This window comes from Protopterus annectens, chromosome 9.part0, assembly GCF_019279795.1.
Source record: "Protopterus annectens isolate FY-2018-M chromosome 9.part0, PAN1.0, whole genome shotgun sequence".
In the NCBI taxonomy this organism is placed as follows: domain Eukaryota; kingdom Metazoa; phylum Chordata; order Ceratodontiformes; family Protopteridae; genus Protopterus; species Protopterus annectens.
The window spans coordinates 1,565,255,447-1,565,273,758 of record NC_056743.1 but is presented as its reverse complement, the minus strand read 5'-3'; the positions used below and the strand labels follow the sequence as shown (position 1 = coordinate 1,565,273,758).

Here is an 18,312-nt window from a genome sequence, read left to right as displayed (position 1 = left end):
CAAAACTTCACCCCAAACCCCCTCTCCAGATAATGTACCACTCAAAACTACAATACAGTTCAACTCTTATTTACAGATAGTATAGCATCTCTAACCAATAATCCGCAGTGGTGCAGCAGTAGCATTGTTGCCACACAGCAAGAGTTCTCCTGTTCGATTCTCAGCTAGTGTGCAGGGAGTGCCTTCTATGTGGAGTCTGCATGTCCTCCCCATGGGTCAAGTGGCGTTCCGAAAGACAGGCGTGAATGGGCGTGCCTTCGTTGAAGGTTGGGCGTCGAGCTGGCAACTAGACACCGTGAAAATCTACTGCCAATCATTAACGGACCGGAGTTCTGCTGTGGCGACCCCTAACCGGGAAAAGCCGAAAGACAACAACATAGCATCTCTAACCAAGGATTCCTCAACATCTAATCTTAATCCTGCCCAACAGCCCCATGTCACCACATCGACTTTCACCTTCAAACCTGTGCCCACATCCTATACAAAACTACTCTTAAAACTATGCTCTTTAGCCGATAACCTTCCAAGTGAGTACATAAAAACAACCGCCAACAGCGCTGCCTATCCTGTCTCAATCCTTATAAGTCTATCCAAGAATCCCACATTCCCTGTCTCTGGAAAAAAGTCACACATTATTCCTCTGCACAAAGGAGGAAATTCACCACACATCAATAAGCCTAGATATACAGAAATCTTATCTCCCCTCACCAAAATACTTGAAAAATGCATTCAAAAACAATTGTTAGACTATCTCCTATCCCCTACACAACATGGCTTCTGTCCTTCCCATAGTACTAGCACTGCCCTTCTAAACTAGATAGATATGGTCAATAAATTTACAGAGATAATGGAAAACTAGTCTCTTCCTTATTTCTAAACTTGTCTAAAGCTTTCAACACAGTTTGACACCGCAAACTCCAACTTCAATTGTCCTCACTAGGTTTCTCTCAGTCCACCCTTACGAGGTTCAAAAGCTACCTGTCCAACAGGTTATCAGTCTGTAAAATGGCACTCCACTCTCTCTCCTTATCTCCCAGTCATCACAAGGCTCTATCATTGGTCCCCCCCTCTTTAACATTTGCACAAACACCCTCTATACTTCCACACAACTCATTTACACAACATAGAACACCTCTAAAAATTACTCAGGAAGTGTCAATAGTGACAGAAACATGGCTCTGTAACTCACATCTCATGCATGACCCAAAAAAGCCAAACTATTACCCCCATCCCTCTCTCGTGAAAAAACAAAATTTAAAAAGTACTTGCTCTTGATAATACAACCATTAAAGTCACTTCTCATAGCCAACTATTAGGGGTGATAAATGATAATCTTACATTAAACCCACATATACAAAACTGCGCAAGAAAAACTAGGGATGCTTTACAGATTTAAAAACTCTCTCACTGACAACTAAAACTACACTTGCCACAACCTATCTCCTCCACACTCTTCTTTATGGCACTCCCATCCTTACTAACCTCCAGGTATCACAAAAATTAAAATGTGAACAATGCTAGACCAAAACTGCTAAATTTGAGCACATAGCCCTTTCAGAACCCACCACTGTGTAGCACTGAATAGCCTAAACTGGTTAGAGCAGTCACATCAACTAACACACACAACTTCTTACCACCTATAACATTATCCAGCATCCATCTACCTGAGCAGCACTAAAGAACATTCTACACAACTATGTTCCCCAGTCACTGCAGAAGTCCTTTTTCATTCCTTATACCTCCTTATTTTCCCTTTTTCACTTACTTCCTTGTTGCCAATTCTCTCCCTTGACTCCCTCTCTAAATATACCATAAACCTGTTCTTCCCACACTTCGTATTGCAATTCCTATTTGTATTAGTCTAAATTAACTTTAATTTCTCTACAAACTGTCTAAACTTTCTCTAAATACAACCTATGTTTTTATATTATGTCTAATTTGTTATAATAGTTTAAACTGTAGTTTTTTTTTTGTATTTTTAAAGATTGCATGCTTATTTTTCTTAAAATGTTTTGTATTAATTTGAAGCAGCCATGTTAGATCACCCGATACTTTGGAGATCCCATGTTGGGGGGGGGGGGGGGGACACACCAACACCACCTTAACTTGAATTCCAAAACAGAACTATCTAACAAATGAGATCTACTAAGGTCTGGGTTAAGGCACCTCACCACTCAGTTCTGTCACAACCCTTACAAATATCCCTAAATAAATCAGACACCCTACAGGCAAGGGCAGAAACAGAGGAGTCAAATAAAAGAGAGAGAGTCACAGCCATTGTTGCTTTTGAAATACAAGTGCTCTCAACTAACACAAGGTGTCCTATGGAATGGTCTGCACACAATGAACCTAGCTGACAATACTATATAAGCTTAAAAACAAGAGGTCAGAGCAAAATCAACTTTTGGTTAATGTGCACTACATACATACTTAAGAAAACGTCCATGTCCCTTCTTAAACAGCTACAAACTAAATAACTTTAGGAAGGCTCACACTTTACTGGAGATTTACACTTTTTTCAGGATGTTGTCTGCATTCTCACACTCCAAATTATCTACTTTGTAAGTAAATAAACTGTAAATGTTGGTTCCTGTGCACAACACATCTCCGATTGCAGCCCATGAGTCTTCAGCACAAAACCCACAACCTTTCTTACTTCCAAAACAAAAATCAGCATCTAACACAGAACCCTGCATGTCTTATACAGCCAGTTAAGATAATGAAGATCTGTACTTAAACAGGGTGCCTGGTAGACAAGGAAAAAAATGTGCAACATACCCCTGTACCGATCACACGGGGGGGGGGGGGTTATCATTTAGTTGCTGACACATTTACATGTCAACTTCTTTAATTAAAATATATATCCTACCTTATTATTAAATAATCATTACCACATTCACATTTTTTAAAGATCCCTTACAAAAGTGAAGTTATCTAAGTTTGTCACATACTTGGATTGTTATGTTTAAATAAGTACCTTCAGCTGAAAGCAGCTAACTGTACATTCAAAATAGGTGCTATAACATCCCCTTAGATAGGTTCTTCTTTTCCAGAGTTGGAAATCAACCTCTCTCATAACAAAACAATACATTTAAAAGAATAAATCTAAGTGTGAAAACTGGTATTATATCACAGTCTGCAGTTAATGGCATCTTAAAATATAAAATTATAAAATTGCAGGGACAAGATGGTCTGATCATCATGGACAGTGGCAATTACTCCTGTTTTAACTGTAGAGTTTGCTGAACTTTTCTGTTGTGTTCTTACAGCTCATTTTAGTGTTACTATGCATATTATAAATAAAGTATATACTTGTAGCTCACTAGCAGTTAGGAGACTTAATGATGCTGTATACAAAATTCCTTTTATGCTAAGGCATTTATCCAGTAATATACTAAAATACATGCTGATAATATACTCTTGTAATACTGCTGGTATGTGAGGTGAACTCACTATGGAGGCAAAGTAGTGACTTTAGTACAGTTACTGTAATGTGATCTAAGGGGTGACACTATATCTGATATTCTTTCAACTTTTAAAGAATGTTGATAAAGACATTACTAGAAAACTACAACTTCACAAAGTCTTGCCCAAGTCATACCACTTAACACAAGAAATCTGAACAAAGCCAAAAATAGTAGGGGGACAAAGGCCCCAAGATAGGGACAATGTTTAAATTTTGCTCTTATGGCTATGGAAGGTTGATAGACTATGTATTTTCCAAAGATATGAAGTTTGAAACGCAAGCATTTGTCATTATTTACTGACTTCAATCCTCAACGATTTGCAAGAAGGCTGCAGTTTTTTTGTGGAACAGACCAAAATGTGGGGCAAAGGTCTGGACAGTTGAGATATATGACTGAAAATAACAAAATGCAATTTAACTAGTCAATACATTTTAAGTAAAGAAGTGTTTTGAAATATACAATGTAATTTTTTTTCAGAGCAAGCAAGCATTTCAGTACAATAATGTGAATCAAACATTATTATTGTTATTGACCTAAAAGTACCTATATATTTTGGACATATTAATCAAGATCAAAAACATCAATCATTGCATACATGATGAACATAGCGAGAAAAAAATTTAAATGCAATTACATTGCAAACAAAAGTGTAACAAGCAGGAATATAATAAGAAGGAAATGTATTACAACAGGATATGCAAATCACAAAGACTCTAGTTTATTAACCCGAATGCCAACAGCTTGACTTTCACCAACTCACTGCTGATTGCTCTAGTCATGGTATACTCCTCCTATTATCTGTGGGACACTAAGCCCACCTGTACCCACTCTAGCTAGAGAAGAGGTGCGACTTGGGAGGAGACTTTAGAGGGAACGCTTGAATTTCAAATGTGAATAGCAGTTGTAAAAGGGGAAGTTTATGCAAATATCTTAAAATGCTTAACGCAAGTTGTATTTTTACAAGAGACACATTTACTACAGGAGGGCATTAACATACTTAATGCTAACTAGTTATGACTTCTTAGCTCACGTTATAAAAAAAAAAAGAGGTGTTGCAATCTTATGGAAAAATTCTGTATTAATGCCTAAAATTATAAATGTATACAATGATAGATCTGGGATGCTTTGTTTAGCATCTTTGCAAATGAATAGGAAACTGTATACTTTGGTAAACCTTTAGTGGACCCTGGATTAGAAGTTAAATAGGTTAAGCAACAATTTGAGGAGATTATGGAACTTACTAAAGGGAGTATAATTTTAGCTGGAGACTTTAATTGCATATGTTGTCGCCTCACAGTAAGACGTTGTCCTGTTCGATTCTCATCTAAAGCGTCTTCTGTGTGGAGACATGCGTGAATGGGCGTACCTTCGTTGAAGGTTGTATGTCAGGGCTGGCAACTCGATACGTAAAAATCTACTGCCAATCATTAGCAGACGGGAGTTCCGCTGTGGCGACCCCTAACCGGGAAAAGCCGAAAGATACAACAACTTTAATTGCATATTGAATGACTAATGCTAACGCAACAAATAAGAGTAGAAAACATCTTCATCCAAGGCACTAATAGATATGTTTAATATGAAAGGATATAAATGAATTTGAAGAGGCAAATTCATTATTTTTTTACATATTACTCACACTGACATGGTACCCAGTCAAAAACAGAGTATACATTTCAACTGAAATAACTGGAAAAACAGATAAAGTTATCACATGCCTTCTATCTGATCACAATGCAATTACATGTGAACTGAAAATGAACGCATAACAAAGTGCTTGCCTCTATTAGTAGAATTCCATCATAAATAAATCTGAAAGATCTTAAGGAATTTTATAACAACTCTGATGACAATGTACTTGCATTTGAACTGAAAATGAATGCAAAACAAAGTGTGCAACTCATATAGAACAAATCTGAAAGATTTTAAGGAATTTTATAATAACAAATTTCAGTAGTTTATAAATGCAAATTTAACAGGTGATATAGCCAAGATGTGTGTGGGATTCTTTAAAATCATATCTATATGGCAAAGTTCTATCCTGGTATATTAACAAGAAGAAACAATGGTATAAAGAATTATTAAATTTAAAAATTAAAGTTGACAAACTAAAAATTAGATATCCAAAAAGGTAAAAAAACTTAAAAGATTTTGATGAGATGAATAAAAAAAATTACAGACATTACATCATAAAACTATGATCAATTTAGAGGAGCTTAAAAAACTAATTCTATGAATCCTAAAACCCAACACATAATATATTTGATAATCTTCTTTCTTTGTTCTGTTTGTTAATCAGATAAAAAGTTTATATTCCTGAAGTAGGAAAAGTGTGTCAGATTTAATACATTTTAATTCAATTAACTTATATGACCCAGTAACAGAACCAAGTATAATAAAATCCTTTTTTATTAAACATATCAAAAATAAATTGAAAACCAAATAAAGTTAACAGATAAGCCAATTTCAATGACAGAACTTAAATCTCAAATTAATAAATTAAAACTAGATGAAGCACCTGGGATTGCTGGTATAATTACAGAGATGTATAAATTATTACCCAAGAAAGAATTGGCTTAAGAAGCAAAAATACTCTTCCATCATGGATATATACATTAATTTCTCCAATACTGAAGTTGGACAAAGATGGAAAAGAATGTTCTTCTTACAGACCAATATCCTTATTAAATGTTGATTATAAGATTTTTGTGACAATACATGCTAACAGAATTAAAACAGTTTTTTGGCCTTTGCTAACTGAAGAAGATAAAATAAGAATTATGTACTTACCATAACTTGGCATCTGTTTTATCCTACATCATCATTCATCACCATAGGGTCTAGGATCCAATATCAAATCTGAGCTGGCAACATGCTACAGACGGATCCAAGGCTCTAGCGCCTCCCTCTCCCATGATGCCCCGCTGCCCTCCGACTCCCAGAAAGAGTTTGCTGCAATGTAATGCAAGACTGGAAGGAAAAACTCCAACTTCCTCCCTGCTCTACAAGGCAGGGGGATGGTAGGAGGGAAAAATGTGATGAATGATGACGTAGAATAACACAGATGCCAAGTTATACATAACTCAATCTCATGTTATCCACGTCATTATTCATCACCATAGGGTCGCAGAGTCCCCAGCTACCATCTACCCTGGGAGGCCACAAGGAAGGACATGCCAGAGCACTGTGGAGCCAAAGGAAGCCCTGCTCCTAGAAATCAGATCAATCTTGTGGTGAGAAATAAATGTATGAGTGTTACACCAAATGGCAGCAGCACAAATGTCATCAATAGAAAGCCTTGGTAAAAAGGCTGACAAAGTTGCTATGGACCTGGACTTTTCCTGGAACCTCAAGCTGGGTAAGGTTGTAGACAGTGGAGATGCAGCTAGATATCAATTTAGAAATAGTGACCTTAGAAACTGGAAGACCATGTTTACCTGGGGAAAAGGCCACAAAAAGCTGTTCTGCCTTACGAAAATCTTTTGTCCTATGCAGGTAGAACTGTGACCGTCTGTGAATGTCCAAGGTATGTGGGATGTACTCCCCTTTGTTGCAACAGTCGGGGAAGAACACTGGAATCTGACTATATTGCTTTAGAGAAAATTCAGAAGCAATCTTGGGCAAGGAGGGGTTTGTCCTAAGACAGACTCTGTCCTTGTGAAAAATCATGTAAGGAGGAGTAATAGTGACAGCTTGTAGTTCTGAGACCCTCAGAGAGCGGAGGTAATGGAAGATGGCCTTCCTGGTTACTAAGACAGGAAATTGAGATCGCAGGAACTAGCGAGCTCAAAAGGACTACTAGTCAGACACTGCAAAAGCAGTGTGAGGATCCATGGAGACGAAGGAGCCTTAAATCGGTGGCCAAAGCAGAAAAACCCATTTCATAAAACGCTTTACAAACTCTAGATAAAAAAAGTAGACTCACAGTTGCCATGAAAGTTGGAAATTGCCACCAACTGAAGCTTGACAGTAGAAAAACTTGCTCTCGCTTAGAAAAGGGAGGACAAGAACAAAAGTATGTCTGAAACTGAAGCAGAAAAGAAATTCAGATTCCTGCTCTCAGCCCAGATAGAAAACCTTTTCCACTTATTACTATATACCTTTCTAGTGAAGAGTTTCCGGGAGGCTAGAATGATGCATTTAATGTGGGATGCTAGCTGGGACTATTTCATAATCATTGGAATTGGAGAAACCATGCGGTCAGACAAAGGGTCCGAAGGTTTGGGAGAGGAAGTCTCGATGGATGGGAAATCAGATCCTGAAGGGGATCCAGTACCCATGGCGGATACTTTTAGATGAGACCTGATTAAGGGGAACCATAGCTGACAAGGCCAGAAAGGGCCAATGAGGATAAGGGATGTCCTCAGGCATTGTGCTTTTTGCAGAACCTTGGGTATTACGGGAACAGAAGGGTAGGCATAAAGGAGACCAAGAGGTCAATCGTGGACTAGGGTGTCCCTCGGTGACTCCCCCAGAGGGGGGGATCATGGAAGTACCTGCTGTATTTGTGTTTGGGTGGTGATGCAAAAAGTTTGCAGCACGGTTGACCCCAACAGTCAAAAATCTGCTCCGCCACAGAAGAATTGAGGGACCACTTCTGAGGACTCAAGATCGATCTGCTGAGCCTGTCGGCCAACACGCTGGAATTCCCAGGTATGTGCATTGCAATAAGGAAGCAGCCAGAGGACATTATCCATTCCCACACTCTTATAGCCTCTCTGCACAACAGACAAGAATGTGTCCCCCCCCCCCATGCTTGTTGACATACCAGACCACTGCCATGTTGTCTGTCTGAACTGCAGTCATTCCTAGAGTTTGGTCTCATCACTAGAACGTTCATATGCAACTTGGTCTCTACTGGGGACCACGTGCCTCCCGAAATATGCTCCTGAAACCCCAGCAGGGAGGCATCCGTGGTCACTGTGGCTGTGGGAGAATAAAAATAGCTACCCTAGAGAGAAATCCTGAGACTCAAGCCACCACTGGAGGTGATGTCTGCACACTGGCGTCAGTTTTATGGTCATTGACAGGAGATGAAACAGAACTGACCATTGGACAGCTAAGGTCCACTGTAAACAGTCACATGCAGTAACTGGTCAGAGGAACGAGATGAATGGCAGAGAGCGCAAAAAAACAGGTGAATGGAGGGTGTGAGACAGGTCTAAATCTGGATGACCTATTCCTGGAGCAACTGAATTCTACACAAAAGGAAAGCTGCAATCTCTGAAACAGAGCCTAACTGGACTCCTATGAATTCCAACTGCTGAATGGGGGGGGGGGGGGTCAGCTTGGATTTGACGATGATCCCCAACTGATGGAAGGGGGAAGAACATAATGAATCACTTTTATCAGTCGATGCCTCGAAAGTGCCGTAAGGAGCCAATCACCGAGGTAAATAAAGACCTGGAACCTACTGCCATACATTTGGTAAACCTGAGGGGGCTGTGGTGAGACCAAGGGTAGGGCTCTGAACTGGTAATGATTGGCTCCTAAGGGGTTCAGAAAAGGGAATGAAACAGCCCCTGGAAAATTATATTTAACACCCACTGATCGGAAGTGATGTTTGTCCAGGCCAGTGGGTGTAGGGAAATGCGACTCCCAACTGCCTCCAGGGCAGAGCAGCTGGGCAACGCTTCAGGAGTGCTAATAGGGCTGCTTAGAGAAAGGTTCTCTGGTGCCCTGACTTTGCACCCACCCCCAACTCGAGTGCGCCTTTGTCCATTGAAACATTTCCCCCTGCCTCTGGAAGAGGAATCTTCAGGATCTTCCTGGAAGGGACAATGTAACATACAGAACCACATCTTCCGAGTTCCCCCACTGGGTCTTATAGAAGGACCTCTGGGGAGTAGAAAGCTTGATCCCCACCACAGACAGAGTCTTCACTTCCTGCTCGTGGTGGGTCAAGTGTCCTTCACAGAACGTCCAAAAAGAATAGATCCACCAAAGGAGGCATTGGTAAAGGTCGCCTTGAAGGGTTCCGCGAACCCGCATAAACATAACCAGGCATGATGCCTCAAAGCAATGCCAGTACCAGCTGCCTAAGAGGAAGCGTCTGCGGCATTGGAAATTAACTTCATCGAGGAATTCGCAAGGGAAGTCAGAATGGACAGCTTGGGAGGCAACTTCTTGAGGTCCTCCACCAGCAGCATCTCTGTAAGGGAAGTGGAAAGCTCTTGGATCAAATCTCTTTGGAGGTGGGTAAAATGTGCCGAATAATTTGTTCGGATCAGTCCAAAAGTAGCTGAGGTGTACACACTCTTTCCAAAATGGTCAATCGCCCATGACTCCCTGCTCTCCTAGCTCCTTCTTAGTGGCTGCAGCAACCACAATGGCATTGACTGAGATACCTTTGCTCCAAAAATAATGGTTCACAAGAGGGCTAAGAAATTTTTTAGCCCTGTATGGAACAGGCATCACTGTGTCAGTGTCCTTCCAGGCCCTGCTGGCGATCAGATCTACTAACTCATCAGCAGGGGGGGGGGGGAACACACACAAGAGATAGACAGATGATTCATCCAAAGACAAGGGTTGGGGAAACCATCCACCCTTTTTCTTCAAGGATGTAAAGGAGACATTGTCAGGTGGACATCTAGGGGACGCATCTCCTTTGAGGTCCGTATCCTTGTGAGGGACTCCAAGGGGGAGTCCAAGTGCCTCCATTTGCACTTTCTCTTATGATGTCCCTCCTCTACTGGGGGCTCCAGGGAGGACTCTGAAGAGACATGTACTCCCAGAGGGGAAGAACTCCCCTGAAGCCTCGATCGAGAGAGCTGGCCCTGGACAGGATGGGAGGCCTCACCAGCCGAGAGAGAGATGCAGGAAGGGACTGGGAGGTGCAGCAGAGGAAACTCCAGTCCTAGAGAAGATCTTCTCTATCACCCAGAAAGCAGAGGAGCTGGAAGCTGACACTTCCCCCATGTCCGATGAAGAGGTCCCCCAGAGAGGAGGAATGAGTCCAGAAACAGCACCACAACCCCTGGATGATACCGGCCCAGAGCTATCGAAGGCCACAGTGCCGAGGGGAAGGGACTGATCCGAGAACATGGTACTAGATCCCCCTCGCTGAGCTGGCGACCACAAAGGTATGGGGTTCACCCTGCTCTGAGGGTGGAGGAACAGAATAACCCAGGGACCTTGAAGGGCTCGAGAAAGGAGGAATACTCTGCCTCGCCGGAATCTGACCACAGGCATACTGGTCCCTAGATTCCAAAGCCACCAGGGTTGCATGAAGAGAATGAGAATCCAGGAGGGGGGAAGCCACAACTCTACTTGGGCCTTGAAAAAGCTCCACAGACTCCTGTCCATATCTAAGGGTAAGAGACTCCCTGAAGACCTAGAGGAGGAAGATCTCCCTGACCTATTGTGATGTTCTGGTGTATGGCTCCGATGTGTCCGAACCGACTGCATCATCTGCTTGGAGACAGAATGGACGACTACATTCTCCAAGACTATAACTGGATCTGATGAGCCTGTCAGATCTGAAGGCCTAGCTGACACAGTGGAATGAGCCAACAAACTGGTCAAATCCAAGGCCAGCCTGACCATGGTCATATCCAAGGGCCTCTGATCCGGAGAGGCCCTGGATCTGAGAGACAGCTCTGTGGCTCTCAGCTCCGAAGACCTTGGATCAGACACAGACTGGGCTGGAATTGGATCCGGAGACTTATGATCAGACAGACAGTTTCTTAGGAGAAGCCATCTGGAAAGAAGGGGGTCTTCCTCTTCGGATTTGAAGAAAAAGCCTTCAAGGGGGAGACAAAGAGTCCTCCCTGGGCAAGATCCTTTAACAAGAGTTTGTTACAGAACTCCGCTAAAGCCTTGGGGATAAATGCGGCACAAATATAGCATTCAACCTCCAGGTGTGGAGTGCCTAAACAATACAAGCACTCTTCATGCGTGTCGGAATTAGGCAGCTTCCAATCGCACAAGGAGGATTTCTTAAAGCCAGATGGCTCATCAGCCATAATTCAAAAAAACTAAACCACTTAAACACACCAACAAACTACAACAGTACAGCCCTAAAAGCTACAAGAAAAAAGGGAGGCAAAACCCAACGCACACCAAGACAAAAACCTAAGCCAAGGGGAGGGAAGTAAAAAACTACAAGAAACAATTAACAGCACCAAACAACAATAGAAACGACTAACAACTAGACCTGAAGTTATAAGAAAAATAGAAAGAAAATCTTATCTAGCTAGAGCCAATGAAAAACACGTCAGCAGGGATATATGGCAAGAGAGATCTGGGGGTCAGAGGGTAGCAGGGCATCATGGGAGATGTAGGAGCTAGATCTTGGATCTATCCATAGTATGTTGCCGGCTCGGATCTGGTATCAGATCCTAGACCCTATGGTGATGAATGATTACCTGAACAACATCAGATCTGGTTTTATGCTGAACAGAAACACGTGATAACATTAAAATAGTTCTTAAAATAATTGACCATGTTAATATTACAAAAGGAAACTTGACACTAGTAAGTCTAGACATTAACAGTGCCTTGGATTCAGCTCACTGGGATTATTTACTGCTAGCCTTGGAATAATATGATTTTTCACAAGATTTTACAAAATTAACCAAAAATAATATATGAAAATTCCGCGGTGGTACAGCGGTAGCGTTGTTACATCACAGCAAGAGGTTCTCCCATTCGATTCTTGGCTTGGGAGTGCCTTCTGTGTGGAGTCTGCATGTCCTCTCCGCGGTTGGGTAGCGTTCGAAAGACATGCGTGCATAAATGGGCGTGCCTTCGTTGAAGGTTGGGCGTGGAGCTAGCACCTTGGCATTTCGTAAAAATCTACTGCCAATCATTAGCGGACCGGAGTTCCGCTGTGGCGACCCCTTACCGAGAAAAAGCTGAAAGACCAACAACAACTATATGAAAATTCTTTAGCTCATGTAAAGACTGGATCATGTACATCTAAGGCCAATTACAATTACCAATGGCATTAAGCAAGGATGTCCAATCTCTCCATTATTGTTTGCTTTGGTCATAGAATCATTTGCAAATTGTGTCAGATTGAACACCAACATCAAAAGGTATATACTTTAGTAATCCTTTAAATTCTAAAATTCGTTTGCTTGCAGATGACATTTTATTAACCTTGAATGACCATAGCAGTTTGTTACAGGTCTTAAATTTAATGATAATAAAACTAAAACACTACTTATAAACTGTAATAAGAAAAATATGGATAAGAAGCTTTCCAAATATATACTTCTAGATAACTAAATTAAATATATCTAGGGATTACATTATCAAATATTAACAAAACATTGATGATTAATTATACCATTATTTTAAATGAAATAAAACAACTTATGGGTAAGTGGAATACATTTTTTAACAATGGAAGATAAGCATTTTTATTAAGGAAAACATTTTTTTTTCAAAAATATAACTTATACAAGCTATTTCTCTTCCTCTTTCTAAAGAAGGTGTACATCAATTTAATAAACTAATGTTAAACTTTTTATAGTACCCCAATAAACCTAGAATAGCATTAAATCATCATCTAAAAGACTGGACCTCTGGTGGAATTGGCTTCCCAGATATAGAAATGTATGCTTTAGCTTCTATTAAGACAATAACGTTATGGTTAAATCCTTCTTATTTTGTTAGGTGGAAACAAATACAGGAATTTATCTGATTAAAATCAAATTGTTCTTTGACAGTTAATTTCATTGGTTGGCAAGGGAATATGTTTTGGAGAATAAAAACATATATGTTCTAAATACATAACTAATATATTAAACTTCTTTAAAATTATTCGAATAAAATCCCAGAATTTTGAACATGGTCATTTCTATTATTCCCTATAGCCTATACACAAAACAAAGCCATCACCGTTAAGGTTTCTAAAATGACTTCATTTATGGAATAAAATAATACATTGGCATCAACTAATGGCCTTTGGAAAAGTTTGATCACATTTATTATGAGCAAATATGATACAAGTAGCAAAATGTGGTTAGACATACAAACTTTAAGGCAATATATTATAAATAAATTACAGTCAATGCATATAAGCTTTTAAGGATACTGTCCCCAAACTTACAGAATTTATGATTATGAGAAACCAAACAGTAGTAGGAAAAGGGTACTTATCTAAAAATATATAAAGTAATCAAAAATACAAAACTGCATCATAAACGTTATTTATTAACCCACAATAATCCCACAAATCATCCTCCTCCTACCGGAAAATGTTAAAAAGTTAATACGGATCTCTTTAAAGGAGACAACTCTTTTTTTGCAATGGAAGCAGTTTTCTTGGAAATTTATACATAGGACTTTTATAGGTTCATAGGTTGGTACTGGGCTATCTGCCCGAAGGGATATATTAGCCCAGCCACATTGTGCGGTATTCACCGCCTCTTTTGTAGTTCCCTAGACCCTTGTACTAGCAGCTAGTATCCTTGGCCCCTATCTAGTAGTGCTGTTGGTGTGATCCCCGGTGTGAACTTTCTGTTACCCATCCACTCATCAAGGTTCCTCTTGAAGAGTGATAGTGAGGGGCTCTGTCTTATGTAGATCGGGACCCTGTTCCATAGTAAGGGAAGTCTCTGCAAAGGGAATCTATCCCTCCAGCATGTTCTATTCATTATTGTGTTGAAGTTTATATCCCTAGAGCGTGTAGCTAGAGTAGATTTGGTTTTGCCAAGATGGAGCATGTTCAACAATTCAGGGTTGGACATGGCTCTGTACGTTAACAGAGATCGCCTCTGAGAAAGCGGTATGCAACAGTCTTAGCTTTTTCAATCATGCTGCATAGGGCAACTGTTTGAGGCCAGTAATCCTCTTGGTTAGGTACCTTTGTGGTCTCTCCAGCTGCTGGAGATGTCTAGCCAGGTACATTCCAATTGTTGCATTGTACTCGATAATGGGTCTGATGAGGGAAGAGTAGAGGGGCACCATTACATCCTTAGATCTTGATGCGAACCCTTTCGTGATCAGATGGGTCACATTGAAGGATTTTCTAACCACTTTGATAACCGTGTTGCCAATCTACTTGGGTCCCTAGATCCCTTATTTCTTCTTCAGATTTCAGGGGATTACCTCCCTATGTTGTAGTTTGCGGGTACTCTGCTTTTTCCAAAGGGGATTACTACTCATTGTTTTGCATTTAGCTTGAGACCATGGCTTTGACACCATGCATCAGTCTCATTTAGGCCCTTCTGGAGGATCTCCATGTTTATTACTCCTCATAAAATGGAATTAAAGTTTAAGCAAGACATTGGGTTTTGGAGATGTAAACTACAACTAAAAACAAACTGGCAGCATATGTTCTATGACTGAACATTTTGTTTTTAATGATAAAATCAAAGATGAAGTTAACTGAAATTTAATATTCCAATACCTAAATGTGTTCGCAGATCAAAAGAGTCACAATTATGGACTTTATTCGCAACAGCACGTAAAGTAATTACCATGAACTAGAAGAGCAAGACTTCTCCATAGATTAAAGAATTTTAAAATATTGCACTTAATGTTTATCAACTGTAACTGTCTACAATCAGGATGAGAAACCGACTGAATCACTTTGTATTACAACCCCTGATTAATAGTAGACACTTTTGAAACTTGACTGTAACATGATATGAAATAGAAGTATATTTTGAACTAATTGTTTTTGTGTAAGTAAACATCTTTGTAAATAGTTTTTATTGTAGTGAAGTTTTCTTCAATTTGAATGGTTGATTTGTTCAAAAATTCTCTTCTGTTATGAATGGTTATATATTAAAAAAAAAATTAAAAATATTTCAGAATAAAAAAGCCAGTCAACCTACTGGTTATAACAACACATCTAAAAGACTATTTAAAAACATAAACATTGTTATAATCTTAGAAAATTACTAGCATGCTTTTTCTGAAAAATATGAAATCTTTAACTCAAATGCCTTTCACTACTTATTGACTGCAGTCCTCAGTGGAGTTGCCAGAAAACCACACATTTTATGGCAGACAGACCATAATAGGAATCAAAAAGTTTGAGCATTCTACGAAATTCTAGACAGTTGAGAGGCATACTTCCAGCTCATAACAACCCAGGTAGCCCACAAATGCATATGCAAATGAAGTATCAACTGTTTGAAATGAACTTTCCATATTTCAGTTTTTTACCCCCACTAAGGAGCGCTCAGCTTACAAAAAAAATGAAACATAAGGGAATAAACAGTTACACTAAAGTAATATTGTCAACCCTTTCTGCCCCCCCCCACATTAAATGGAGTTATATAGACTAATATTCAGCATTTAATAACACAGCAATAGGCAGTCTGCAATGGAGTCACTTACTAAAATACTGGACTTGACATTTATTTTTGTCAGAACTCACCGTTTGGATATCACCATATCTTAAACTTTAAGTTTTACCACAGTTTACGTTTGCATTTGACCTCACTTTGGCCTTGCTGCAGCAGACTGGCCATCTCCTAGACCACTATTTCTTATTTCTGCAACCCTTAGCATACGGCCTTTGGAAGGTTAGTGAGCACCAATACAAGACTTCTGGACAGAGAATTTCTTGTGCATTAGAAAATTGCAAAACAGTTCTCACTGAAGTCTGAGGGCCTACTAGAAAAATATCAAACTGCTCCACTAATTATGGCATTGGTTAAGATGTACTCCAAGTCACAGGTTATCAAAACTCCCCCCACGCACTAAAACAATTATGTTGTTACTTATAATATGGAGAATCGCAATGTACATCAGACCTTCCTCAATCACACCACAAAAGCACACTCAAGCATGCTTTACATATGCGTGCATGTATAATGAGCAACACACACGTGTTGTAAGATAATAAATACCTAAATTAAAAGACTTTCATTCTTCTACATTTATCATTATCTTACAAAAGACATATTTGCATAAAAGAAAACATCATATTTTAAAAGAGCAGTCTTCCTTGCACCTTTTCTGGCTTCCCCAAGCCAATAATTAAGAAAACACTGCTTACTCGAAATGTAATTCAATTACCTGGTTACAGCAGCCAAAGTGTAACCTTAGGTTCTCAAGAAAGCTGGAAAAGCAAACACAAACTTAGGTCCTTTGACAATCTCTCAAACAGTTACCATCTGCACAATTACTACTCGCGACAGCCAAAAGAATGCACCAGCAACACAGACATAAGGATCGATGCATTATCATCTCAGGTAACTTACCGCTATCAGAATTGTTCTTTCCTTACATACTGCAGATATATAATCTCAACATTCACACCTAAAAACTTCCTGATTTTTGAAAAGTTTGCAGACTTTGCTAGTTAAATTTAGAACTTTTACAGAAAATGAAAAATGATTAATTTATTCATCACTGCAAAAACACAGTGGTCCTTATTTAAGGGATCCTGTCAGTTTTCAAAACATTAAAACTAGGAAACAGCATAGCATATTTAATATAAATAAAATGTAATGCAGTATTCAATGCTAGAGTACCTTAGTCAAATTGCTAAAGAGCTAATAAACTCTAAAATACAGACATCACAGATGGTTTTTGAAGGCCACAACCCAGCACTATACTACAGGTTTCAGCTGGGAAGCACCATCAGAACTGTAAATGATTATGCTTAACAGTAGTTACTTTTCTCAAAGAACTACAACTGGGCACACATTTTGCATTACTGTTCCATCATCACATATATAACACAACTTGGATTTTGGATTCTATGTTTGACAAATGGGACAGTGGTCATGTAATAGTCTCTTGTGTTATTTCATTTTCCTCCACCACTTCTGACGCTAGACAGCTTTATTACGTCCACAGCAAGCTGCTTTCATGGTACTGCACCGTTAGCGCACTACTCACAATGCTGACACTAAGATCTGACTATTTTTTCAATGATTTAGGTTAAGATACAAACAGGACCACCATTTAGAATAGCCAACACTCTTATTTCAGCTGGCCCTAACTAGCTATAGTAAGGGGGGCTACAGTATGGTCGTCCTGACGGCGCCACTCACCGCTCTCTAGTTCTCCGCCCTTCTTGGCTGTCGGCGCGTTACCCATCTCCAGTTCACTCAGCAATTCTCCTGCCAGTGGGATGGTTCGGTTCGATTCTGCCCCAGTGCAGACTCACCAGAGCACGGCCACGGGGGGCTCCCGTCTTTGGTTGGGACCGTTTCCCGCCACCGACGTGGGTGCCAGTCCACTACACTGGCCCCTGTGTCCTGCAAGGGCCGGCCCGGTTCGATCTCTTCAGTTCTGCTGCCCGGCTACCTAGGACAGGCCCGATCCCAGCGTTTGAGCTGACTATTTTTTATCTCGGTACCTATCAAGAGCAGGTTAGACCACCTTAGTCAGTTATTCTGTATTCACCATTAATAAGTCCTAGTGTTTTCAACTCTCCGAACCAGTACCACTACTGGTACCACTGAAAACTCCTAAGATTCCGATCCCAGTGACGTCCTTAACGTCACCCTACTAACTCCGCTCTTGTCTGCCCCGCCTACGACCTGCAGTAATTTGCTGGTTCAAAACTAATTGACATTTGACAGCACCAGCTTATTGGCTTCCTCTCATAATTTCCCGCCTTTATACTTTTCTGATTGGCATTTTCATTACTGTCAACAACCATATTCCCGCCTCTCAGTGCCCAAATAACGTCATTCTCATTTTCATCCCAACGCTGCCCTTAATGAGGGAAAAAGAGTCGTCGATTGGTTGCAATAGACAGACGAGTCCTGGCTTCTCCACCCTGGACAAGTTCCCATTGGCTTACAAAGTGTCTTGATGGCGTCAGTGCTTGGACTTTCTCCTCCTTTCCATGTTCCTGATTGGCTTGGTGACGTCATTAATGTGCTATTTTTAGGTACTTGGTCAGTATTTAAAGGAATGTCAATTGCAT

The 18,312-nt window shown here is 40.2% G+C and overlaps 1 protein-coding gene across 1 annotated transcript in view; it reads right to left on the bottom strand.

Moving 5' to 3' along the window:
- Positions 1 to 17,921, bottom strand: part of LOC122812185 (cAMP-dependent protein kinase catalytic subunit alpha) — a 1,510,797-nt gene extending 1,492,876 nt beyond the window's left edge. The window contains exon 1 of the mRNA XM_044084507.1: positions 17,429 to 17,921. Coding sequence (XP_043940442.1) covers positions 17,429 to 17,474 — 46 coding nt within the window. The 5' untranslated portion in view covers positions 17,475 to 17,921. The remainder of the gene's footprint in view (positions 1 to 17,428) is intronic.
- Positions 17,922 to 18,312: the final 391 nt, after the last annotated feature.